The sequence below is a fragment of the Prinia subflava genome, chromosome W (assembly GCF_021018805.1).
Source record: "Prinia subflava isolate CZ2003 ecotype Zambia chromosome W, Cam_Psub_1.2, whole genome shotgun sequence".
Lineage (NCBI taxonomy): Eukaryota > Metazoa > Chordata > Aves > Passeriformes > Cisticolidae > Prinia > Prinia subflava.
Genome location: NC_086282.1, coordinates 3,543,282 through 3,570,490, shown reverse-complemented (window position 1 = coordinate 3,570,490; position 27,209 = coordinate 3,543,282). Strand labels below are relative to the sequence as shown.

At 42.2% G+C, this 27,209-nt stretch overlaps 1 protein-coding gene across 1 annotated transcript in view; it reads left to right on the top strand.

The window, feature by feature from the left end:
- The window catches only part of LOC134563376 (ephrin type-A receptor 5-like), a 234,604-nt gene that overhangs the window by 24,950 nt on the left and 182,445 nt on the right, over positions 1-27,209 (top strand). The window contains 2 exon segments of the mRNA XM_063421260.1: positions 21,375-21,717; positions 21,719-22,026. Coding sequence (XP_063277330.1) covers positions 21,375-21,717; positions 21,719-22,026 — 651 coding nt within the window.

Below are 27,209 nucleotides of genomic sequence, written 5' to 3'. Positions count from 1 at the left end.
AATAAGATATGTACAAACTGCATTTGGGTGGATACAGCTGCCTCTGCTTTTGCTACAGTGACTGGCACTTGAAGAGTGGAACGAACAGAGAAGAGAGGGGGAGGGTGTGGTGGGGCCCTCTGCCCTCAGGGAAGATCTGTTCTTGGAAACCCTCAGCCCCAGGGGAAAGATGGGGAGAGCTCGGCATGCAAGAATCCTTAAAAGAGCCCTATATGCAGCTTTGACCCATGGACAGTAGTGAGAGCACTGGACATGGAAAAGAGAGTGTCACCCTGGCAGACTTCTCTGGGCGGTGCCACGGGTGACATGGAAACACATAAGGGGTGGACCTATGTTTTCTGAGGAGCAGTCTGTGGTGCGAGAGAGACTCCTCTCTCCCTTGCTGAATTAAAGATTAGCTTTTTTTTTTTGAGTGGTAATTGTTTGATTTAAAACCCAAGGTTTTGGTCTATGGAGAGTAACGTGTAGGGGGTGGAGATTGGGGGAGGAGAAGAAATGTTCTGGGAAGTTTTCATTTCTGTTTTTGTGTGTGTTTAGAGTTTTCCTTTCTATTTCTGTTCTTATGTAATGTAATAAAGTTTTGTTCTCTGTTTTCAAGTTTTGGGCCTGCTCTGCTCTGTTCTTGACCACATCTCACAGTAGCTCATTAGGAAAAACATACACTCATGGGTGCATTAACATCTGGCCAGTGCTAACCCATGACAGAGGGAAAATAAAAAACCCTACCAAAGTCATCTCAAAAAAATAAAGACTGCCATCCTGAGGAGAGCTGTGAGTATTTAGGGTAGAGAGCAATTATTTATTCCATGTGTAATGGGACATCACTGGCTCTCAATTCTATTTCAAGGTGATTTACTGAAGACACCTCTGTGATGCAGTAGTAATTTATAGTTAGGAGAGAATGAAACTTGCATGTTAGTTTTATCCTCACCTACCTCTGTATGATCTTAGTAGTCTTAGTAAGGAATAATCCATGGACGAGTTGCCAGTTAGCTGCAGGGAGGAGGCAGGATTGGGCCCTGGGGTTGGTAAGGATGCAAGCTCCCCAAAGAGTGGGAACTGTAGATCAGCATCATGTGATGGAAGAGGAGGAGAAGAAATTTCCTGCTGAGCTGGGCATCCCTCGGACAGCTCAGAGAAGGGTGATGATGGCAAGGAGTAGAGATTGCCGGTGGCTTTCCAAAGCCTGGAGCTGTCAGATCTTCCTCAAACCTCCACACAGTTCTTTATTTCCTTCCTTTTGCTGCTTTCCAAGAAGGAAAGTATTATTAGATACTTGGTTCTTGCCAAAATGCTTTGATAAGCATTTAGCATGCTTATTTATTTCTCTTTGTCATTATTCAAGCAAGTGCCAGGCAACTCCTTTGATTATATTTAATTCTTGACTTTACAAAATGACTAGTCAAAAAATTTCAGATTCAAAAAATGTCAAAAAATTAGATTTATTTAAATTGTTAGAGAAGTTCCCCATTACTAAAGCCTGGATCTTACTGTTTTCCATGTATGTGAACTAACTATATATTGAAGCATATAGTGTGCCATAGAGCTGTTACTGTTGCTGCAATTAGATAAACCAGAATCATATAAAGAGGTGTGTTTTCTGTGGATAATTGCTCTCCTTGGGATGCTTTCTTGCAAAGATCAGAACTTCTGGCTCTGAAGTGGGGACAAGACTGAACTTTCATGCTGCAGAAATTTGCATTTGACTTCAGCAAAAATGTTTTGGGACAAGTAACCTGATCCTTATCTTCAGAGACCTCCCTATAACCCCAATGATTCTTCCCATGATATTGACAATATTGAATGTGGTACAGAAGATGCAGTTATCAGGAGAAGATGGCACTGGGTATTTCTTGCTATGATTTGAGATATCCTTATCTCATTTTCAGTTTTGTCTTAGTTGTCAGAAAGAGCTGCTTGATGTTCCTCTAGTGCAAGTCAGCCTCTCCCCTGCCCTACTTAGGCTGTGAGGTAGACCAAGAACTGGTGAGTGAGGGCAGGGTGGGAGAGGAGGTGATGACAGGACTTCTTAAAATATTTATTTATTGAAAGTGCTCTTTAGAATTAATTGATTTCTTTTTTTGAGGTGTTTGAGTTTTTCTGATGCACAAGTGCCACTCCTTCTGGGATGATAGCCTCACAACTTTATTGTACTCAGCAGATACCAAGTGTGGGGGGAAATTGTCTGGTTTTGAAAAGGAGGATTTAAGAATTTTGGGTTTTATTTCCTCCAGCTGCTCAGAAAAACTAGCACCTTCTGTCTGTGTTGGCTGCCTCTTTCATTGGGACCTCATATTTTAATTTGGGGAAGTGGGGGATGAGACAAGGGCAGGGGGATTGTTTTAGCATATTCAGCCTGCAACTCCAGGTACAGCACTGATGGGATTCTCCTGGTTTCCTGCTGGAGCCTGGAGATCCTTCTTAAAGTTTGTCACCTAAAGCTGAGGGTTATCAAAATAACTTGTGCTCTGTATGATGTCTGTTCAGTGTGGCTTGCCCCCGGTTCAGTCAACAGTAAAGGACAGCAAAAATATGACCTTTGGTCTTCTGTTCAGAATCCTTGGGGGTGTTGAAGTTTGTTTTATTTTAGCTTTATTTCCTTCAGAAACTGAAAGATACACTTGAGAGCTTTCCCTTGGTTTCAAACCTCCAAACTGGGGGGCTGTTGGGGCTCCTTGCAAAACAAAATGATAAGTGGTTAGAACTGTAGGGCATGTACTGACTTTCTTAGCGGATTGCAGTGCAAATGTAAAGTCAGCCCATAAATCATAGCCAGTGTTATGATTACAAATCATTACAATAATGTGAGATTATTCGGTTCATCACAAATCCTTCTAGACTACACAATTAAAGTCATAACCACAAGTATAATCCTGTAAAATAGTTACTTCATTACACAATCTCTGTCTCATTTACTGTTTGCTTTTTATTTTGATGACAGATTAAATAACTGATTTTTTCTATGTAGTTAACTTAAGTGGCAACACACACTTTTAATATCGCTGTCAATTCTGGAGTTAATTTTGCATTCTAAAGTTATTGATATTGATTAATATAATAATTGGACAAAGCCTTGATTTTTCAGTCTAGAGATGGGAAAATCAACTTTAAAATGATGAAGTCCATCACTATGTCCATCACTAGAGTTGTCTTGTCACATGATCAGTAAATGAGTTGTGATCACTGGTACATTGTTGGGTAGGTGACTGGAAGGAAGTTGGTGCTTTCCTGCAAAAGCAGTGGCTGCTGTCAGTCTGAAGAATTATAGTGAGACAGAGGACAGCTGCTGAACAGGAACAAAATGAATAGTTCACTTGGGAATGGATTTCAGACCAAATCAAAACTTCTTGTACAGTTCAGATACCCATCTTGTTTCTTGTGTGGTACTTGTCTCTTCCTGCCATTGGATGTCCTGATGCTCCCAGTGTGAAGGAAACTCCAGTGGGTTAAGGAGGGACTTGTGCCTGTCAGCCAGAGCCCAATGACTCAGTGTGTCAGAGTAATTCTGATAAATACCCAGACTGAGATAATCAAAACCCATCCAGGGATTTGGTTGTTTGCCTACTTATTAATTTTAATGATAATTGAATATCCATGCCGATTACTCAGGCTGTAAGCTCAGTTTCCCAAGCCCTGTGTATTCAGTTTCAAAACACTGCTTCTTCAGAGTCTGGTATATTTAAGTCAGAGGGGTGATCTCAATGTGGACAGACAGTACAGATGGGCAGGAGCTACTGTCCTTTGGAGTCACAGTAAGTCAGTCTGGCAGAGCCTGTTTCTCAGAGCTGTATAAGTGTATTGACCTGGCAAATGTCTTTAGCCCCTGGGGGATTTGGTTATGATGCTGCCTGTGTAATATTTGTAAAAGGCTTTTGCTGTGAAAGGTGTTGAAGGGAAAGCAGGGAATCTAAAGCAGTTCTTGCTCGGTCTTTGCAAAGCTCTTTTGTTTGATGCCAATAGCCCAGGTAAACCTCTTGGACTTCTCTGTTCTCTGCCCCTTTTGAGCACAGCACTACTGAGAGATGTTTTGCTTGCAGGGCTATCTCCTCCAGTACTAACTCGGGGTATTTCTCAGCACTGTGGTTTGCAGAAGCTGACCTTGCTGAAACTGGATATGCAGAAGTCCCTGTGCATTTCTCCAGGTGTTGCAGAGGGTCTTTGTCAAAAGCCAGAATCTATGTTGAGCTTTTTTGTATGAGGGGAGCTTTTCCCAAATGAGTTCCCTGGTACTTCTGACCCTGCTGGAAGACTCCATAGTGTCCCCATTGATGAAGGGTAAAGCAACTAAAATTCAAAATGGGGGCAAATGCCATAGGTGACCTGTGTTTTCTTGAACTGGGAATTACCTAAGTTAGCAAAGTCATGATTACTGCCTTTAAAAAACAGATTGTCCCCTTCCCCTTTTTCAACCTTTGTTTTGTTTGTTCAAAAATAAAGCAGCAAAGAGACAAAACAGAGTGCAAACAATTTTTTTCACACACAGTGCTGTGACCAAAGATTACTTGGCAAATTTCCTTCCTTCTTTGCAGAGTTTTAAAACTGAGAACCTTTTTTTTTTTTTTCTGTATTACAGTAAATACATGAGGAATCAAAATGATATTAAGGAAAAAAGTTGGGCAATACCCTGCTGTTTAAATATGTTGATCACAAATCATTGACATTCTAGACATGCTATTTCTGTTTGTTAGTGAGTTATAGTTTCAGTGCTGATGAGGTAAAACGGTTGGGAAAAAGCACAAGACTATAGAATTTGCTAGTCCTTATTATTTAAAAAGAAGAGCAGATCCGTGAGTGTGAGCTGAAGGCAATGGTGGTGTACCTTCATAGGATTTAAGGTCACTGGGTCTGTAAACATTATGTAGTTGAATCTTTTGTGGCACGTGTGGCCTAGAAACTTGTTTAGGGGTCCTTGCAGCAGGTCTGTAACCTTGATTTGGGCCACAGTGCATCTTCTGGAGAGAGATTTCTTTGACTGAGTCATCCTCCTGTGCAAAGTCCATATCCCTTTGTAGCTTGTGCCAACATCTATCTGTCCTTATTGTAAGACAAATGAATTCTAGCTCAAGTTGGTCAAACTTCAGTTCTCAGTAAATGGGTCTTTCCATGCCTCCTCTTGCTAACTTTACAGGTACATACTACTCATCTCTCTCCTTCTCCCAGCAACCCTTTTCAGGCAAACAGAGGCCACAGGCAAGTTAGCTACCTCCCAGCATTCTCTAATTTTTTTAATGTTTTCTTGTGCTATAAAGTAGAGCTTTGATCTCTTGAGTAGCTGTGGACTTTCTTGTGGGATCTTTGCAATTTATCCTAGCTGAAGTGATGCCATTTGAAAAGAAAATGGCTTTCTGAAAATGATACTAGTAAATTGTTGCATTATCTTGTTTGCTCTGTGAGGCAAATGGATCACAATGAGAAGAAAATCATCTTTGTGATGGAAGCCAGGTAAAAGTGAAGAGGGAATCTTAGTGACTGCTCAGCTGGTTGCTGTGGCAGGTAGAAGTTGCAGAACAGTGCAAGATGCTCTGTGACATGAAAACATGGGCTAGAACTATGCTGAAGACTGTAATCAGGGAACCTGTGAGATGGTTATGTGGTAAGGGGAGTCCAGAGAAGATAGATATGCTAATACATAAGTGTACCATGTACACAGGTTTTGGTAGGAAGACAGGTTCCTATTTTGGTGGAAGATGCAACCTTAGAGCCTCTTAAAGCCCTAGGAAAGGTAGGATTCAGTCCTGGCTCAGCACCAGCTTCTGTGCAAGTAAAGGCAGTATGCCTGCAAAACCAAATATTTTGTAGCATCTCAGGACTCTGCATCCCTGAGCAGAGAAGATGGAACCAAAATCACCTGTCTGATTGCGTCAGTCAAAAAAAAAAAAAAGAAAATTCCCTTTTTGTGTGTGTGTGGTAGAGTTCTTTTGGGCCTGGTCCAATGTCACTAGCTCACAAGGCAAGAGGAAGCTATTGAGAAGCAACAACATGTTTTTGTGTCCTTCCCCTAAATGGCTAATCCCTTTACTTGGTTCAAAATTTCTTTCATTGCTTACTGTTTTAAGTTTCTTTGTGCGCAATAATTTATGAATGAGAGCAAACATTATTAGAAAGCTTTCTGTGTTGTGCACTGTAGGGGCAACGTTTCAGCATCAGAGTACCATTTCTTCAGCAGTCTTCTCAGTTAGTATGTGTTTTGGTAAGAAGAATGATGTCAACCACATAACCTGTAGAGGTGCTGTTTCCTATGCTAATTAGCTCTTCCTCTGAGTACTGTACTTTTAATTTATTTTTCAAAGTGCATTCACTCATCCTTTTCCTTTCAAACTTCAACACTTCGAGAAATATGCATCCAGGTTTGCTGAAAGGCTCTGAAGCTGACAAGACAAAAATTTAAAGGGGATTGATTTAATGGTCTAATTGCTAAATAATTATGAAATGTGGTTGTAATTTGATGTTAGTGTGAAATGGCCAATCAGTCCATTTTGCAGAGTGAGAGCAAGGCCTAGGATAAGGCTGGATAAATAATCAACTGTAGTTTCTGTGCCAAGTGGTGCCTTTCAGGGACTCCTGAAGATTATGTAAAGTGGTTTTTTACCAGAAATTCGGGCTCCAGACAAGAATTATCTTGCCTAGCAGTAAAATGCTGTTGCGGCAGTTTAACAGAGTTCTGTCCATAGGCTGCACACAACTGAGAGAAAGTTTCATTTAAGGATGACCCTACTGTGAGAATGTCTGTTTGATAAGCAAGTCCAAGTCACAGGCGTTTTCCTGTGGCTTTCTAACTGGCCTGCTGGGCTGGTAAGGAGAGAAAAAGCACTGAAAGGAAACACCAAAGCCTGGAGCTGGGCAGGATGACAGATCAGAATGTTCAAGGTGGCCAAAATCCAGCAGGTCCATTGTTGTTGTGATTTAGATTTAGGGGGGGGTCCCCGGGGAAGGTTCCCCGGGAGCCCCCCGGGCTCTAGAGTCGTGGGTGTTCTCATGCTGGCAGGTAAAGAGACTCTAGACGCTGGTGGGGTGCTGATGAGATGAGGGTTTATTTGGGGTCTTACCCCGGGAAGGCAGCATGGTCACCGAGGGAGAGGGGGAAGGGAAAGGGAGAGAGGGAAGGAGAGAGAGGGAAGGGGAGAGAGGGAGGGGGAGCCTCCGGAGACCTCCCGGGCAAAGAGGGGCAAAGACCGCGAGCCCTCTCCATTTGCACGCTTAACACAGTGGTTCAAAGTGGGCGCGGTAAGATTCTTTAGCCAATAGAGTTACAGATACACGATACTGCAGGGAGGTTACAGACTTGGGATAAACCATACACTTTCTAGGGGTGAACCAGAGCATACCATTTCCATAAAATGCAATTCCACCCATTGTCACCAGGCATCAACCAACTGCAATCTCCCACCTTAACCCAAATCTGCTGGAGGAAGGGTTGGTTGATGGCAGTCTCTTTCCTCATAAGGAAATGTAGCCCCTTCCCAGGTGCGCATGTTTACTTTCTCTTTCTACTCTGCCTCTCCAACTTCTAATCCACTATTAATCCCAGTGCACCCTGGACAGAAAATAGCAGCAGTAAGAGCTTGTAGCTTAACTGAGTAGCCAGAGATGTAGCAGTAGACCGATTAATTCATTTTCTGTTTAAACTATTTTTGATAGTTTGTTCTTCGAGGAACTACATGTCTTCAGCATTTCTGTGTTCTTCGCCTGTGTGCCTCAGGGACTTGGGTCTGGAAGAGACTCTTACTCGTGAGGGCAATATACACAAACTTTAATTATTTATGTACCCACACTCTACTCCCACATGGCATAGGCATGTTGGTGCTAGCTTTAACCCACCTTACGTACCTGACAAATATATGTGGCTCGTCATGGGCTTGGCTACCTGATCAGATACTTCCTTCTGAAACTTCTTTGGATCCCCCTTAAAAGTTCTGAATGATGGATTGACTCCCATGGCAAGTTCTCACTGTGATTGATTATGTCCTGCCCCTCAATAACAAAGTTATCTTCCTTTCTCTTCAAAAGCATTCAATTTAAATTCCAGGATCTTTTGTTGGTTGTTTGAGTGGTTGTCAGACACCAGGAGAGTGTGGAGGTTGCAGGTATGAAATGTATTCTTTGTGAAATGGTTAGGATATAGGACATCCATCACAAACGATTGAGCACATCTGTGTTTCTTCAATTCCAGATGAAAAGAAACATTGAGATCCGGGTTGCATCTTTGTCCAGCAGATTTACATCCATGTAATTTTGCTGCCTTATTTAAATAGTAACATAAATTTGACACAATGGGAATTAAATCCCATAGAATAAAAAAAGTAACAAAAAGTTTCTTTATGTGGTGGAATAAGCATACCAGGCATCCACATGTATAATTTATTACCTATAGTGGGGTAAGTACTTAACAACAGTTATAATAAACCCATTCTGTTCATTCATTTTTAGGTCTTAGCATACTGATTCAGACCTTAACTGAAAGTGAATATACAATCAATGTCAGGCTTTTTATGCAGGTTTAATAATGTAGGCCTGCCGAGATTCTTTAACTAAATAATTATTCATTGTTCAATCAGAATAGATAGTTTCACTATAGGGATTGCAGGCAAGTACATGCAAAATCCACCCTGAACTGATCATGTTTTAGCTGCTTACTGTAATCCTGAGTGATAATCTTTGTCACACAAAAAAAAACAGGGAAAAAAGTTGTAGTCAGAAATTAAAAATGTAATGCCTAATTCTGAGATGATCAAAGAAAAGCATGCTAAGGTACAGTTTGGTGGTGCTGTGAACAAAGTTAGAGCTGTCTGATAAGTGGGAAAAGTGAGTTTGTAGATGGTTCAGATTCAACAGAACTGTCACCAAACCCAAAGTAAGCTAAGGTGCTCAGCACGTGGGGAATCAGGAAATCTGGTTTTGGATGTTTTACTCATAGCCCCCTGTATTCAAGAGGTGGCAAATGGAGCTGTTAAGGGGAGGTGCAATAAATTTCATGTTGTGTGTGTCTGCTGTGCATGCCAGTTCCCGTAGGAGGGTCTGCACAGGCAGAGCAGCCTTCTCATTTCTTCTGAGAGCATTGGAAATGCAGAAAGTCTGTTTGGCAAGGGGGCTGCTGCTTGTAGCATCACACAATGCTGGCTTCAGATGGCCCCTGCTGCCACAGCATGTCATTAATGCAACTCACAGCAGCTGGACTGAGAGGACTTCAGTGTTTTTTAGGGGAATATAATCATTTAAGTCTGAATAAGCTTCAAAGCTCTAATGTGGCTGTTTGGCCAACAGAAATGAGATGAAAATTTGTTCTGAATAGTCACTGATTACAGAAAGATGACTAATGTGAGGTTTAAAATTGATTTATGGGTGCAGTTGTCAAGGCCTAAGCCATGAATGTAATATTATCTCTATGAAAAGCTTTGGGTAGATTAGGGACCAGGGAGCAGTGGCAAAATAATGCATTTGCTGGAGGGTCTGATACAGCATATGGGCCATCTGTAATCTAGTCAAATTTGGTATACGCCTGAGAGGTTAGGCTTTGCCAGTGCAGCACATGGATAATTGTATCACTTTGCTGGAAATACTAGAAACCCAAAAAGTTTAATCTGTTTTATTTTCATTAAATGCACTTTTAGATCAAGTATTTTTTTTCATTTACTGGAAACTCTTAAATGTGTACTCAGTTGCAAGAAATTATATAAAGCCAATTACAATGATAAAGATTAATAATTTAGTTTAGCTTTTGCAAATTCTTGCTGTTCTGTACATTAAAAATAAAACAAATGCTTTGTGTTATTCCAGTATTGGTAAACAGTTAGATTTTGATTTTTTTAAATATTAGGACAACATTAAAGTAACAAAGAAAACTTCCTTTCTTCCTGCTTTTCAAAGTTGTTCAGTGAACCTCTTGGTATCATCAGGTGACAAGTAATATGAATAATATCCCAGAAGCTTTGAAAATCCAAGAATTTGGTTATAAACCCAAAATATATATCCTGCTTTGTGTCCTTCTTAAAATCTGTGTCTGTCAGCCTTTCAGTGTTAAACCATGTGGTGTCAATACTGTTTGTTCTGGCCTTTGTTAAATTGCTCTGCAATGAGTGTAACATTAAGCAGTGAAAAATGATTTAATGGTACTGTGTTTCTTCATTGGTTCTGTTATAAATGCCAATCCAATAGTCCAATTAAAAATATAATTTCGGTTTATTAAAAAAAGAATCAAATTCAAGAATTTCGTTAAAACCCCCCCAGCAGAGTTACGTTCACAATTGACCAGGGGAATCGTCAAGGGTGAACTCGGATGCAGTATTTGGCACACTGCCATCCCCCCAAAGTTCACAAATTTGCCTTGTTTGGGGCTCGGGTTTTATACACTTTATTTTGCCCCTGGCACAAGATTTCCCTACAGTCTTTGTTCCCGGGACTGGTTATTCAAATTCATAGTCATCTCCGGGTCGACTGAAAAGATTTTCCTCCGGTACTGCGAGGTGTAAATTTCGGGCTTCCTGTGGGTGAATGGAAACTGAAGTTTTATGAATGGAGGGGCATTCTTCTCTGGGCGATGATGGTGCTCTGATGGCTCTGCTGCCCACGAGAGGAAGGACTGATTGCTTATCTTAATGTGTCCTCTTTCCTGATGCCAATGAGAGGGCCAAGGTTTCCTGTCAATTCTTTGTCTTTTCCTAAATGGTAATTCTAGGGTGGTGCCTGCCTCAGGATCAGTGAATTCCAAGGCGAGCTGAAACTAAGGTTACATTCTCATATAACGTATTTACAGTGGTTATTTATGATTTTTAACATACCATAACCCAAAAGAACACAAATTAACATCCCATGTTTTTTACACTTCTTTCACACTCGCCTCCATTGTCTTTCCCTGAATTGCTGGACTGTGATTTGAAATGGATGTTTTCAGATGTACAGAGAATTTCCAACCTTTAGAAAAATAAAGCTGTGGGAGGGGAGGTGGGTTTTTCAGAGAGCACATTGCTTTGTTCTGGGAAGGGGGTCGTCACTGCAAAGAACAGGGCATATGCCTTTATTAATATTCAGCTCTTTATTAAAGTGATCAGCTCATTATTGAAGTCATCAGCAGGATTACAGAGTCCGATCGGAGTTTTCCACGCTGCTGCAGCCATCCGAAGGAGCAGGTGCTGTCCCAGTTCATCACTCCACTGCAAACTGTAGATGCCGAGTCATTGTTCCCATAGGAACAGTTAGGAGTTCTCTCTGGTCAACCATCAGAAGGCAGAGCGCTGAGGGGTCTGTCACTAGAGTGCAGAGTCAGCTCTTTACCCTCAGGGAAAAACCTTGAGAGTTTCCTGTTCTCTATCTCAGTCACTCGAGCTGGCCTGCTCCCATTCCATTCAGACTCTTAATAGATTATGGCGAGTCTTCAAACCAGGCCAGGGGGGTGCGTTCCCTCCTTCCTCGGCCAGGGCACCACCTGGATCTTTTCACTGTGTCCAGTCTTCCATTTTGGGGTACCTTTCATCCCCAAAGAACTCTCTCCCAGCATGCTGTGTGTTCGTCTTATTTGCATATGCCCTCCTCAAGAAGGCAGCATGGGAGGGGAAACTAGGTAAGCTCTGATTACAGTAGGCACATGGGCTAGTGAATATGTGTTTGGCTAATATAGAAATGGAGGAAAAATATTCACTGGTTCTATGTGGCACATCTCAAAATCATGCTTTAAATTCCGAGTTCATACCTCTTTGCTATTTGCTTCCCCCACTTATGCTTTAGTGTATGAAAAACGATCCTTAGCTTCTTGCTGGGAAATCTCCAGTAATGAGTGAGGAAACTCATATTTACTTCAGCTAATTAGCCTCAGGATATTCTGAAGTGTAGTCGTGCATTTCTGTACCCGAGCAGGTGTTTCTATATAAGGAAGTTAAGCTAGAATTTTCTATAGCCTGCTCGCTGCAATTGGCTCAGTACTAGCACAGACACAGTGATAGGGCTTTGGAAGTGCACCTCAAAGCCTAGTGTCCATCTCATTGGGCAAAGAGCCAAATAATCCCACCTAGACCATCGAGTATTAAAGAGCCAGCACAAGGGGTGCACGAGGCTTTTTGGGAGTGCCTTAGCCTGTCTAACTGTGCTTGGTACACTGTGCTCGGCTTATCTCTTTTCATTTTGTAATGTTTATTATTTTTGCTGTTATTAAAACCTTTATTTTACAAAGCATATCCTGGGAAGCCGTCTCGCCATTAAGCCATTTCTCCACTGGCTGGACCCTTGGAGTTATCGAGAGAAATCTCGATACTGAAGCTGTGTGTTAACCAGACTATTCAGCTTTTAGTGACCAGAGTGGCATTGTTGGAAACAGCAGGACACTGCAATCCAGTAGTAAAATAAGAAAAGTAGCCCAAAAGTTATAGCGTTCTTACTTTTGTTTTATTTTCCTGGTTGAAGGAATTGGGAATGTGCCAAGCCACCAGAAAACTTTCCTTCTTCAGAAACTCGGCTTTGATTAGGCCAGATTTCTGCCTGAGTAGAGAGATTAATCAGATGCTTTCTGTCCTCTGTTATCCATTATGTTTTGTGCTTGACTAGTAACTGCTGTCAGTAGGAATATATGTCTGTATGTATAAATGTCTCAGTTGTAAATTTGCCATCTAAATTGGCTTGAGCCTCAGGTGGGGGCACTGTCAGATATATGGAAATAGTAAGATCCCAGGCAGTTGCAACTGCTTCTGGTATTTAAAGGTTTTAGTAAACTCTTGCCGAATGTTGTTTGCATTGAAGTCTCTGCAGTTTCTTTTTGACGCTGGCTCCTGCCTTGAAAATTACCTCCAAAGCCCCTAAAACCAGGCTGAGAATGTGTAAAAATAGCTTCACCTTTTGCATTATACAAATGGATGTTGGTATTGGAAAAGTTTGCACAAGTAATAATTTTTTTTTCTTGGTAGATGAAATTTAAAACAGTATGTTTGAGGCTGAAAGAAGTAGTTTGTATTACTCCAGAACAGTTTTTTCATACATTTTTTATCTGCCCTCTATTTTGTTTAAACTCAAGAAGATGGTAAAGACATATTTTGTGAGGCTCTCAAAATAACTGGTTTCTCTTTTACTAAATTTTTTTTGTTCCCTTCCCTTCTTTCCTAACTTGATCCAAGTACATGCATTGCTTTGTTTTCCTGATTAATTGTATTTCAAATTTGTGATTTACTGGAAAAAGTCATGTGGCTTTAGTTGATGTCCTTCCACTGGTTGGTGCAGGGCAGGAGGGGAGAAACAGCTGAGCTGTCCCAGTGAGCAGGCACACTGCCCCAAAGCATAATTTGAGTTTTAAACCTGTGTGGTAATCCTGGCACAAATGCTTAAAAATTGTTGCCCAAGAGTGCCGTTTTAAGCAGAGTCCAGTGACCTGATACTGATGGAAAAAGCTGGACAAAGCTATTTTGATGTCTGCTCTGCTCCTCACAGTGCTCACCCATTGGAAGGAGCATGGTTGCAAACAAATGTGTGGCATTGTTCCAGGTTACTGCATTTTTCTACTGCTTGAGAGTGGTTTGGATCATTGTCCCTTGCTGTGAGGGGGAGCCAGGCTCCTCAAGCACCCCATCCAGGTGCTGGTGGACTCTGCCATGATCAATAGGTCATAGAGGATATACATACACCTCTTGCCAATGCCAGTGTTCAACATAAAGCTCTTTTGCTCCTGCCAATCCTGAGGTTAGCATTGCTGTAGAGGAGACTAACAGTTAACATGACTTCTTGGGTGCTTTGTCTTTTGTGTTCTTGTTCTTTGAGCAAACAAAACCCATTTAATGAAGACTGAAACACCTCCAGCAAAATCAGGCTCTTGCTTTATCATACAGATCCCGAGCTGAAAATCTGAGCAATGCCACATATCGCAGCTTTTGTTGATAACACTGGCAATATTTGGTGGCAGGATTTGAAGTCCTTGAAACAGGGACTGGCCTGTTTGTAAGTACTGTTTTGCAATAGGCAAGATAGTGACAAAGTCAGCCTTATTTTACAACTAGCACAGCCCTGCAAAACCTTCTCCAGTGCAGAAGAAAATACGTGTGATGCTCTGTCTGGCTCTCACTAGTGATTTAGCCTTAGGTGACCTCACTGAAGTAACTGAAACTGCACAGAGGAGAGCCTGCTGCTTGTTTGCCTTAACTGTATAATATGACAGCAAGTGGAAACCAGCAGGCAGCTAAAAATACTAAAACCCACAAGTTTTTGGGTTTTGTGATGGTAGGGAAGAAGCAGGTTGCAAGATAAAGTTCAGTAGCGGGAGGGAACATTTGTGTGGGAGCTAAGCTGGAGGCTACTGATTGGCAGCCAGATCTTAACATCAGCTGCATAAAAGGAAATCAAAGAGTCTGCCCAAATATTACCAGAGTGAAAGGCAGGATAAATGGTACTGAGCTGAACCCAGGCTGGCTTGCCCTTCAGGAAGGGCCTCAGGTGTCCCCTTTTCACTTGGCATAGGGATTGCATAGCACCATGCCATGCTATTGTCTGCATCAGTATGTGCTCGTGGTGGCCTTGACAGCAGTATTTTGAGGTAAAACTGCCTTTCTGTGGGCAAAGCACATGGAGTATCTGATGCTTTCTCACATTCAAAGCCTGAGATCAGAGATCTGTGCCAGGCTTGCTTTTTTTCCACAAGAAAAAACAGTAAAATACGTAAATCTTTTTCTAATTTTACATCTTTGTACCAGCAGATAGCTGAGTTAACGTGCATATGTTGCAGAGCTCTGTGTGGTGGGGTGGAAAAATTAAATAGGAGAGGATGAGGCTTCTCTTACCGTGGAGCCTGTGAAATATGTAGTGGGAAGAGAGGCAGATTCACAGCCCTTGGAGTGAGGAAGTCCTGCTGGGAAGGTTTCAGGTAAGTCCTAGGAACACCTTTGTTTAATGTTGTTAAGCTTCTTTTCCCTCTTAAGGTACCTAGGATTTTGCTAAATGCCCAATTTCTTTTTCAGCAGTGCAAGGATGTGTGGGATTAGGAACAAGGCTTGAAATGTCTATACTGCCTTTAGTGAATGCTAAAAAAAGTGAATGAGTTAGCAAAGACCAGTAATAAAAACTTGTACTGCAATCCCCCAGTCCCCTCAAAACCAAATAAACAAAAGTTGTGAAATTTTCATCCCTGCTGTCAGTATTTGGATTTGGGACAGCAGCCTTTTACTGTGCTGTGGTAGCAAATTGCACTCCTGGAATCTCTGAGGTTAGAAACAAGCCTGAGTAGCAGACAGCTGGTAAATGTGTTTTTGTTGTTGTTTAAATTTATGGGGGGTCCCTGGGGAATGCCCCCCGAAGACCCCCGGGGTCTTATGGGGTCGTGGTGTTCCCGTGCTGGCAGGCAAAGAGACTTCAGACGCTGGTGGGGTGCTGATGAGGTGAGGGTTTATTCACTGAGGGAGAGGGGAAGGGAAGGGGGGAAGGGGAAGGGGAAGAGGGAACGTCCGGAGGCCTCCAGGGGAAGGGGGGCAAAGAGGGCGAACCCCCTTGCCTTAACATTCTTATCACAGAGGTTCAAAGGGGCGCGGTAACATTCTCCAGCCAATGAGGTTACAGATAACTTGATACTGCAGGGAGGATACAGACTTGGGATAAACCATACATTTTCCAGGGGTGAGCTATAGCAAACCATTTCCATAAAATGCAATCCCACATGTTTTAAAATTTTCCATTTAACCCAAGGCTGCTCCACTGAATGCTTTTTTAACTCTTATATCTTTAGTTAGATGTGTGATATCTTTGGCCTTTCTATAGACAGACAGCCTGTATGAACTGTGTGCTTCCTATTGATGGAGCTGCATTTTTACTTGCCAGCAGTAGTCTGCTGGAAATTTCTGATTCAGAAATAGGTCTTCTATAAATGATTTAACATCAGGCCATTGAAATGCATTTGTGTTTTCCTTCTTAGAGCTATTAAAGATGTAGAGAAAACATTTACCACCAAATTAATGGTTGCATTTTTGTTTTAATCCTGCAGATGGGGTTAATTTATATCTCAAAAAATATGTGCTGCAGAGAGGAATTATTACACAATTTATCAGTTGTACTTAAGTTTTTTTTCATGGCAATAATTTTCATCTAGATGCTGTCTCTTTAATGTGGTGGGGTTTCTTTCTAATTAACTGAAAGGCACTGCATTTCATCCTCTGGTTTGTATTTCTTTGTTGGCTGAAATACTTCTCTTAGGTCTGTAGTGACTAGGAAGCCGGGACCAGGCAGAAGGTGCAGGGGCTCTTACTGCCATCTCCATCTCGTGGAGGGATGTAGAAGCAGAAGGGTGGCAGCTTGCCCGCAGTCTCTGGGGGGAGGCAGATCCAGCTGAAGAGAAAGAAATGGTGTAGTCTCACATGCAGATAGGAGAGAAGATTAAATGACAGAGCAGAGATTTTGCCAAATACTGGCTGCTCTGATAAAATCCGGTTGACTTTCCCTTGAGGATTATACAGAGATAAGCAGCCTTAGCTCATTAGCACCTGCCCTTTCTCATGCTCTGATGATTGCTTTAGGTTTGATGGCAGGTGGTGATGACAGAATTTGCTCTGATCTAGGGAGCAGTACTGGAAGTGCAGCACATCCTGAAGCCTGAGATGTTAGGCCATGTGCCGTTTCTTGCAGCTGTGATTAGACTCTAGCTTAGTTCACTGATGTATTTGTGCTTGGACATTTCTCCTCACAGTGTTTAGTGCTCTCAGTGCATGAAAGCAACCATTAGAATCACTGCAATTAGTTTTTCAACAAATGAACTTTGTACTCACTCCCAAAAGCACAACTCCTGAAGCAGCGGTGGAAATGAGCTTAACTGCCTATCTCTGGGGAGCATCACGGTTGGGTCCTGGAAAACTGACCTGGCAAGTATGAAAAAAGTCAAGTAATGTTTTTCAGCATACCTTCAAGTTAGGTCACTAATGATATTACTGCAACATCACAGTCACTGTAAATGTCAGTTCTGTGAAAGAAATACATGTTAATGCTCTTTAGATGGTGTACAGAGTTATACTATATACCTTGTGGCCATCCATACACATCTCTGTGGAACTGCATTTTATGGAAATGGTATGCTCTAGTTCACCCCTGGAAAATGTAGGGTTTATCCCAAGTCTGTACCCTCCCTGCAGTATCGTGTATCTGTAACCTCATTGGCTGGAGAATGTTACCGCGCCCACCTTGAACCTCTGTGTTAAGGGTGCAGTCTGAGAGGGCTCCTCCTCTTTTGCCCTGGTGGTCTTCGGGGACTGCTCCCTCCCCATCCCTCTCCCCCCTTCCCCCTCTCCCCTTCCCTTCCCCCTCTCCCGCAGGACCATGCTCCCTGCCTGGAGTGAGACTTTGAATAAACCTTCATCTCATCAGCACCTCAGCAGCTGTCTGAAGTCTCTTTGCCTGCCAGCACGGGAACACCCACGACCCTAGGACCCCGGGGGTCTCCCGGGGGGCACTCCCCGGGAACACCCCCCTTCAAAATTTAAACTACAACACATCTCCATGTGATAAAACTGGTTTGAGCGATTTTCAGTCCTGAAATGCTTTGCACCACTTCCTGCTGGAAGTTAATGCTTCTTCATATATGCTCGTTGATGTGAGCAGTTGTTCAAGTGATCCTCTGAGCTTCAACCAGAAAAAAACAAAGTTAAAGTCATTATGTCTTTCCTGGACTATATTGGGATGTGCTCATCTGTCCACTGGGCTGATTTGGCAGGGATCTCCATGTGGGTTAGGGGAAGTGGAAGGTTACTCTCCCTTTTCATCAAATGGAGAATCACCACCACCTTTATAAATATAGGACTTTATATAGTGTCATGTTTTAACCCCAGCCAGCAGCTAAGCACCACACAGTCCCTCTCTCACTCCCCACCAGCAAGTGAGCAAATCAGAAGGGTAAAAGTGAGAACTCATGATTTGAGATAAAGATACTAAAATAGGTAAAGCAAAGTTGCACACACAAGCAAAGCAAATCAAGGAATGAATTTACCACTGCCATGGGCTGGCTGGTGTTCAGCCATTTCCAGGTAAGCAGGGTAGTTATTTCATTACAGTCTCTATCCATGGCCCTTTCGAGCAGACTATTTGGTTTAATGTTGCAATGAACTCCTCTCCTTGCCCCTGTTCCCTTTTGGACTTAGCCACAGACTTCAGTCCCTTAGGATTTTACCTGCTCAAAGTGGAGCCTTATCTGTGTGCCACAGTCTCTTCAGGGGTGTACCTGCTGCAACACTGACATAACCACAGCCACAAATGCTTTGTGATGCACCTGCTCCAGCATGAATGTATCCACAGTTGCTTATGGCTGTTCTCCCATGTGGACTAATCCCCAGTCGGCCTTCCTGTCAACTTGAGTTCACACTGCAGTTCCAGCATGTCCAGTGTAGCATCACAGAAATGTCAGTGATGGCCTGGGCATTTGCCAGCATGCCACTGCTGACATAAAGATGTTCCCAGGCCCAGCAGAGTAAGATGGTCAGCAGTTCAGCAAGCAGCAGAACCAAGGAGCAGCCACTACCAGGCACCAAGCTTTAGTGTGCTGTGAGGCAATCAAGCCCCATGGCAAGCCCAGGACCCAGTCAATGAATAGCTAAACAACAATAACAACTATAAATCCAATCTAGCACATTGGAATAAAACCTGTCATTACCTCAAACCCTTCCAGCCCCACATTGGCCATCAGAAAGGACTGTTGTGGTTTAACCCCAGCTGGCGGCTAAGTGCCACAAAGCCACTCGTTCACTTCCCCTGCAGTGAATGAGTGAGAAGTCAGGGTAAAAGTGAGAAAACTCATGGGTTGAGATAAAGACACTAAAATAGGTAAAGCAAAAGCCATGCACACAAGCAAAGTAATCCAAGAAATTCCTTGGAAACACCACTTCCGATGGGCAGGCAGGTGTTCAGCTATCCCCATGAAAATAGGGCTTCATCACATAATGGTGACTTGTGAAAGCAAATGCCATGATTCTTCCTGTCCCCAGTTCTTTCTTCTTGCTCCAGTTTTATGTGCTGCGCATGACACCATATGGTCTAGAATATCCCTTGGGCCAGGTGAGATCAGATGTCCCAGCTGTGGCCTCTCCCAGCTTCTTGTGCACCCCCAGCCTCCTTGCTGGTGGGGTGGGCTGAGAGGTAGATAAGGCCTTGACTCGAGTAAGTGCTGCTTAGCAGTCACTGAAAGATCTCTGTATCATCAACAGTGTTTCTGGCACAGTCCCACAGGTAGCCCCATATGAGATACTATGAAGAGGGTTAATTCTATCCTAGCTGAAACTAGTACAATGTTAGACAAATTCACTTGGAAGTATATGTGTACAGTTTATTTATCCTATACTTAAATTAACCACTCTAGTTGAAGAATGGTGGTTTTCTGTTTTTAATTCCATATATCAAAACCTCCCTATTTACTGGAACACAGAAAATCTAGCTGCTGAATTATTCTGTGTTGCATACTTTTCTTGTATCTTTTCTCAGTAACTCTCCTGGTAATTGTTAATTGCCTCTCCTAAAGTTAGGCATGAATCCTGCCTGTCTTTCACTGCAAACATCTTTGTCCAATGCTATGGTGCTACCCAGTGACAAGTACATCTTAATCACAGTAGAGTTGTGACCTGTTTAAGCCCAGAGACACAAAAAAATGGTTAGAAATGAAAGTACTGCTTCCCATGGCAAAAATGTCTTTGGATTAGGTTCCTTACTTGGAAGACTGGTAGTACATATGAACTCTGCACATCACAGTGGGCATGTCTTTATGCACAAGTCCCCACTTTCACATCCCAGGTGAGGGAGGGGAAGAAATGTTTTTCTGATGGTGTTGTTTATAATTCATTTTGGACTGTACCATCGGGTTACGTTCTCATGTCACTTCTTGCTGCTGTTTTTATTTAAAATGTAAGAACAGCATTTCATTTTAAAAAATCTTCATTGTTACATTGACTCTGAGGGTGTTCTCTGCAGTAATGACATCTGGGCTGAGAACACTCTCAACTTTATCTCAGGCTGTATTTCCAAGGAAAAAATTTGACCTTTAGCCCTTAGAAGATATGCAGCTTGAAATGGGAGTACCTTTGAATTGTGCTCTGTGCATTTCCTTTGTGCTACATCCGCAGCTGTGACCAGGTGTGTGCCGCAATGCTGAGCAGAGCATGGATGAGGAGTTGGGAATTAAGCCCTTGCAGATGAATGGGGCAAAAGTAGAAGGGAACAAAACTGAAACCAAGACTGGCTCTCCTGGGTTCTTTGCTGCATTTAGATGGTTAACCTAATCTCTTAATGCAACATTATGGTTGTCAAAAGCAGAGAGGAAACACTAATGTGTATCTATTGTAGGCACAGTTGTGGTGCTACTGACTCCCTGCATCAGGAAAAAGCATTTCTTCCAAGTGATGACCTTCAGCATAGCTAAAATAAAATGAACAAACGGTTGTTACAATTCCCACAAAGAGCTGCAAAAAATTGCCTGGAGCTCTACTTAAAAACCTGTGTAGCACATAAACAGTTCAAGATTTACAGATCCCTATAACCTGTATTGGAAATAATTTTCTCTTTGCATGAGCAAGAACTACTCAGACTAGCACACTTGGGGAGAGAAAAGGCTTGTTAATTTCATGTATCACTCCACTGATTTTCTGGCATGCTGTTTGGTGGGGAAGAATAGCTTGTAGAAGTCTAGTTTTCCTTATGTGGGGCAGTGATTTGAGGATGTGGTAGAAAGGAGCCTGGGGGCATGGGGACAGATGAAATGTAAATAGATTTTTTTTTTCTCCTATGTGGAGGCATTGGAAAAGCCCACAGAATCGGCCCCATCTGCTTTTGTTTTGTTTCCTGACTGAATACTAGTGGACATACCCAGCAATATGTTTTCCCTCTTTTGAACTGTCTAAAACAAAGGGTTTTAACTAGCATCCTTCTCTATTTATAAAGTGTTGCCATGAGGTTTTTTCCTAGCTGCCTGAGTGTTCATATTAAAGGAGAAGACTGTACCTTCTCACGGTCTTTTAATGTAAACACCAGCTATGTTCCACAAACATAGCCATTGTTTACATTCCATGCTGGGACAAACAAGACTGTGTGACAGTCCCCTTAACCAATGTGGTGGGGAGGTGGGAATTCCATCTTCCAATCCACAGGCCTCATAGGAAATGTATAAAAGTGGGTTTTTGTAAATAAACTGGTCTCTCCTGCCCTGCATGTTCTGAACCCAGATCTGTTCCCGAGTCTCATTTCTGGTCAGGCCCCACGGTGATATCAAAGGATCATTTATCCGACTTTATCAGAAATGTATTGAACCTCTAGTACAAAAAGCTTGGCAATTAAAACATTTTTCCCCCGAAAGTCCTGAGTTCTGAAGCCCAAGATACTCTTAGATAGGAAAGCTAAGAGTTTATGTGAGTTGTGACTGTTTAAAAGAATACTTTCCCTTTTTATACACTGGGAAGAAATTGGTGAGGTGGATGAAAACTATGCTCCAATACACACATACCAAGTATGTAAGGTAATGGAACAGAATCAGAACAACTGGCTTCTGACCAGCTGGATCTCTAATGAAGGGGCATCCCGCATCTTCATTGAGCTCAAATTCACCCTGAGGGACTGTAACAGGCTTCCAGGAGGACTTGGGACCTGCAAGGAGACTTTTAACATGTATTACTTTGAATCAGATGATGAAGATGGGAGGAACATCAAAGAAAACCAGTACATCATGATTGATACCATTGCTGCTGCTGAGAGCTTTACGGAGTTAGACCTCGGCGACAGAGTAATGAAGCTCAACACGGAGGTGAGACGTTGGGCCCCTAACAAAAAAGGGATTTTACCTCGCTTTCCAGGACGTGGGTGCCTGTATTGCCCTGGTCTCCGTGTGTGTGTACTACAAGAAATGCCCATCAGTAATCCACAACCTGGCCCACTCCCCTGACACCATCACGAGCACGGATTCCTCGCAGATCCTGGAGGTGACAGGTGTGTGCATCAACCACTCAGTGACTGAGGAGGCACCAAAGATGCACTGCAGTGCAGAGGGGGAATGGCTGGTGCCCATTGGGAAGTGCTTGTGCAAGGCAGGGTACGAGGAGAACAACACCTGCCAAGGTAAGGGTTTGCAGGAAGGGCACTGTGCTGAGTTTCCAAGGTGATGTGCAGTCTGGGCTTTCTTCTCTTTCATGTTTTTTGTGCCTGGTTGAGTTGACAGTGGTGGGTCAGCTTCTCACTTCCACTGAGGTCTTTTGAGTAAGTGTTACAGCAGGAAGACAGAGGCCTGGGCTGGATGCCGTGGCACTTGACACCTATATGCAGGTGCTTCTGGTGCTTGCAGAGCTGCCAACAAGAAGAATCTGGCATTGTACTATTACCTTTGAAGCACTATACTATTGAGTCCATGAGGCAATTGTAGTCCTATCTGTTGTTTAGAGATTTTTGTTATTTTTCCTCAGTATCAGGTTTTCCTTGTGAGTCTTGGAAGCCTGGTTTCTTTTTTTCTGGACTGTACCAGGCAGTGTTTGAAGTTAATCTCTCTATAGAAGATGCATTTTGTTTTTGTATTTGAAGGAGTGTGTTTTTCTGTCTTTATGGGGGGCTGGATATTTGATGTGGTATGAGTTGATTGATTTTACTCTCTGGTAAATAATTTAATGCAAAGCTGCTCAGCTGTTCAGAGTTAAAGCTCCACTGGTAAAAATGCTTCCATATGTGCTGAAATTTTCCCACAAGTAGCTGGCTGAGGTTGCCAAGTTGCTGGTCAGCATAGGTCTCCTGAATCATCAGAGGCCTTGTGCAAGATATCTAGGGGGTCTAAAGATCAAGACTTTAAAAAGAATAGTTACAAAGAACAACAATTTAATCTGAGTGTAAAATCTTTTTTTATGGTTTACTGTATAACATGCTTGTTTATAAAATTTGCCGTTCTGTTGTAAATACATCACAGGTAGCCTAAAACTAATTTGCTTGCAAAAGAGAAGGGTAAGCAAATAAAGATTTCAATACAGTTTGCTTTTGGCAAAATTAAAATATATTGGTTATCAGTCCCATCCTAATTGGCTTTTCTTTGCAGCCACTTAATAACAGATAGTAATAGATACTGTGGGGAAGGCAGAGGAATTCCACTTCAACTGAAGTCTGTGTTGCATTTTCTCTTCACCTCACTCCAGACACTCATTATTGGTGTTTGTAGTGTGGTACAAAGAATAGATAGTGCATATCCACAGCAAACTGTGGCCTTGATCCATTAGTCCTTGGTCACATGCTTGTGACCCTGAAGGCAGTTCAAATCTCTTCAAAGGCTGACTTGGAGAGAAAATGTAATGTTTGAGAGAAATGTTTGTGTTGGAGAAACCTCTACTAAACAGCATGTGGAGTGGGATTCTTGACCAGAAGAGTCTCCTTTTTCTACAGATGTAGTCAATACAGCAAAATCTGTCTTGGTTTTGCTGTTCCTGTGCTAATAAAGATATTTCTCCTTTTAGGCGGGGAGAATAGACTGACTTGATGTTTAATACTGTGCAGTGGGGGAGCTAAGGTCAACATTATCCCAAGTTGAGGAAATATAGACTGCCACAGGATGTTGGTCAATAGATCAGCAAGGTTTTGCTTACTTATGGCAGAAAATACCATGTCACAAAGTGACAAGACAGTGATTTGGTGCTAAGTCTAGACTCTGAGGTCAGTCCATCTGTAAGAATTTTTGGAGGAAAGGAGTCCCCTATTAGTCACCTTTCAAGTCCTGTCCTCTGATGCTGCATTTCTTGCATTTCTCAAAGCACTCTTAGAGATCTCACCAAAAAAAAACCCCAAAAACACCCACACAAAACAAACAATCCCCCCCCAATAAACACACAAAAAAGCCCTACTATTAAAAAAACAACTATGAACCAAACCACCAAACCCAAAGAACTACAGATTTAAACCAGAAACCTGAGACTATCATTGAAGAAGCTGCACTGCCTGTAGAGGGGTTGCATCTCTGGCAGTGTTCAGATAGCAATCTAGGGTGTGCTTTCAGAAGACCTTAGTGATTAAAGGTTGTGCTTTCCATTTCTGCGTGTAGGTTGGGTTTTTTTAAAATTTGTTTTTCTTAATCAAGAGGACAGTATGTGGCCTCTCAGTTTATGACTGTGTTGGGTAGGCCTGTGATCATAATTAGGAAGGGTAAAGATGCCTTGTGGTGGTGTATCCCTGTCCTGTTCCTATGGTATATCCATATAAACTGCTCTTTACCTCACCTACAGCCTCCACCTTGGACAGGATTTTTATCACCTTCTTGCTCTAGAGGTGTTAAAACCAGTAATTCTTTTCTGTGGGATAGCCCTAAATTCCATCACCAAATCAATGGGACTTGAGTGCCTATGGCAAATTCTGTTTGAGGGCTCCATTTGGATGTCCTGTGTTTAACCCAGGTCATTGTGCCAAGCATTCCCTGCTGGCTGTCTCCAAGATGCTCTGTTGATAGGAGGCATTCAGCCTTAGGCAGTTCAGGAGGTCTGTATTCAGCATGTATGGGAGTTCATGTCAATATCCCGTGTGAGTAAAATGCTTTCTGGTTTGGTTACTGTTGCATTCACAAAGACAAGATTGTCTTCTAGGACAGTGAAGTTAAACTTTGCATCCCTAAGCAGAGTAAGTAACATCAAGAAAGGTTGTATGTATTTGCAAATGCTGAACTTTTTTTTCACAGTCTGATTGATGCTAAGGAAATGCACTCCATGCTGACATAATGATGGTCTTGGCACTCTGCCGTGTAGCTTTCACAAACACCTAAATGACTTCTGACCTTTCGTTTGTAAATCACTTGGGTGCATCTTGCAAATGGTGTCCCAGTTTGCTTTCACTTAGTAAGCAGGTTTTTCGTGACCATGCTTTGGGAAATATTTTCAACCCAGAAGAGCCTGGCTTTGTTTATTAAAATTTCTACAGCAAAGATGACATTTTCCAATCTCTGGTGTCACATCTGGACAGAGCAGACAACACTCTTATTAGTGGTGATGTAAATCCCAGTCATCCTCACAAACATATGGGAACTATTGAAATCCCTTCTTCCTACAAATCATTAATTGGCACCGATGTTCTGAATTCATAATCTTGTCAGCAGGGTTCCTGTTTGAAGATGGCACTGACAGTAACAGCTGAGCAATTTCTCTCACTGAGGACTCTGAGGCTGTAAATATGACATGGTCTAATCTTCTTATATAATGTGCTCACTCTCAATTAATATAGACAACTAGGTAGTAGTTAATGTAAAAAACCCAAACTACTTGGATTTTTGCACCTCTTTTGGCAACATGGCACATTTATCAGTAACTGCTAGGGAGAGCTAGAGGTAAATTGTGACTGTGTTAGGACATGGTTGTAAAGGACCAGTGTTAAGGTTCATTATTCACAAGAATATATTGCTGTACTAGTTAATAAGAAAAATTAAAGCAGTTGCTCTGTGAATTTCCATGCTGGTTTCCAGAGTGGTTGTTTGGTACCACTAAAGAACTGATGGTTATGGGCTTTGCCTCAGTTCAGCTGGTGCTTTCTGAATGGAACATTGAGAAAAATGCCCACTTTCAAGTCTGCTTGGCCCATTTTGAGTCGCCTAATGGTGATCTCTGCCCTGGCAGGCAGTACTCAACCAAAGCTGAGGGACAGATCCTAAAATGCCATAAAAATTGATGTAGTGCCACTAACATTTCTGCCTTTACCCATTTACGGGTTTGACCAAAGAAAATGATCTGCCCAGTCTCTGCTTTCCTTCTTCCTGCACTGGCATAGGTTTTATTGTAACTTCAGTTTTAGTTGCTTACTGCAAATAGCAGCGCTCATCACTGGGGTTTGTGTAGGAAATTAATACTGTGACAAGGGCACCTTCTGGCACTTCTCTTTGTATTCATCCTCACCTTCAGCCCAATATGTTTTCAGTGAGCAGCAAGAAGTACTTATTTTTATGCCTTTAAAGACAGTTGATGTTGGGAAGGATGAAGTAGAAAGACCTTACAAATATAGTGGTTTAGATTCTGGGAGTCTGAGTTCAACAAGAGAGATAGAAATGAAAGCATGCTTTGAGATTTAGGGTGTGGGGTGCAGGGCCATCAGCTTGTGAACAACGACCTGCTAAGCTGAGGGCCAGCTCCCTTGATTAAACAATATACTCCTGCTAAGCTGAGGGCCAGATCGTTTGATTAAACAATCCCCTTCTGCTTGCCTTGGGTGGTGGGACATTTCTATTGGCTGTATAGGTTATCATCTTGTATTAGATTGGTTGGTCCAACTCATACTCTTCAACTTAGAAAGATATTTAATGTACGGGATTCGGGGCTCTCTCTCTCTCGGCTCGGCTCGCTGTTCCTGCTCTCCTGGCCTGCTTTAGCTGTGCCCAGCAGCTACAAGCAACGCCTTCACAATAAACCACGTGTTACCCCTGCTCATTGCTTATAGAGATACTTTGTCGCCGGTTCTACCGTCACAGAGATACTCCTTCAAGTTGAGCCAATGCAACAGGAATAGAGGGGATGTTGACATGTTAAACTAATGAGAGCCAAACATATTTGCAGTGGTGAGGTCCTGCTGGTGTCCAGTGGGCTGCAGACTAGTAACTGCAAATGCAATTGATTTTGCAGAGCCTGATCTTTCTATGACTTTAGAGCTGAAGCACAAATTAAATAAATATTTGAGGAAAGAAAAAAAATGGAAGAAAAGAAAAGCTGCACAGAAGGAGAGCGAAAGTGAAAAGGTAAATAATGAGTTCAGGAGGTTATGACACTCTTCTTTCCAAGAACCAGTGCATGCTGCCACTTGAAGAGACATCAAAAGCAGTACAGTTGGTTTTAGCTAGCTAGAATGTATAGACAAGGTTACAGATGTTAGAGGTGGACAAAATAATGGAAGAAAACTCAGTGATACCTTTCTTCACCCTTGTTGTCATCTGAGGAAGAACATTGAAACTGAGGGCTGGAGGAAAGATGGTTTGGGGTATAGTTTATGGTTTTAGAAAGGAGATGCTGCCAGAAAAAATACCTGAATCTTTTTTTTTAAACACCTCTAGAATGTTCAAGCCCTTCTGCTGTCTTAAATATTGATGTTTCTTTAATTATTTTTCCCTTAATCAACTTTGCTGAACATACCTCAGTGCATTTACAAAACCATATTTATTTTTTTGCTGATTGTTCATTACTTGTGTTGTGATTCAGCTGAGCTCTTACCAAAAGAAATTAGTTTCTTACAGAAAACAAGGGCTGCAGAAAAACCTTGTGTTCACAGGTCTTTTATTTTGGACTTAATTAAAACTAATTGACATCTAG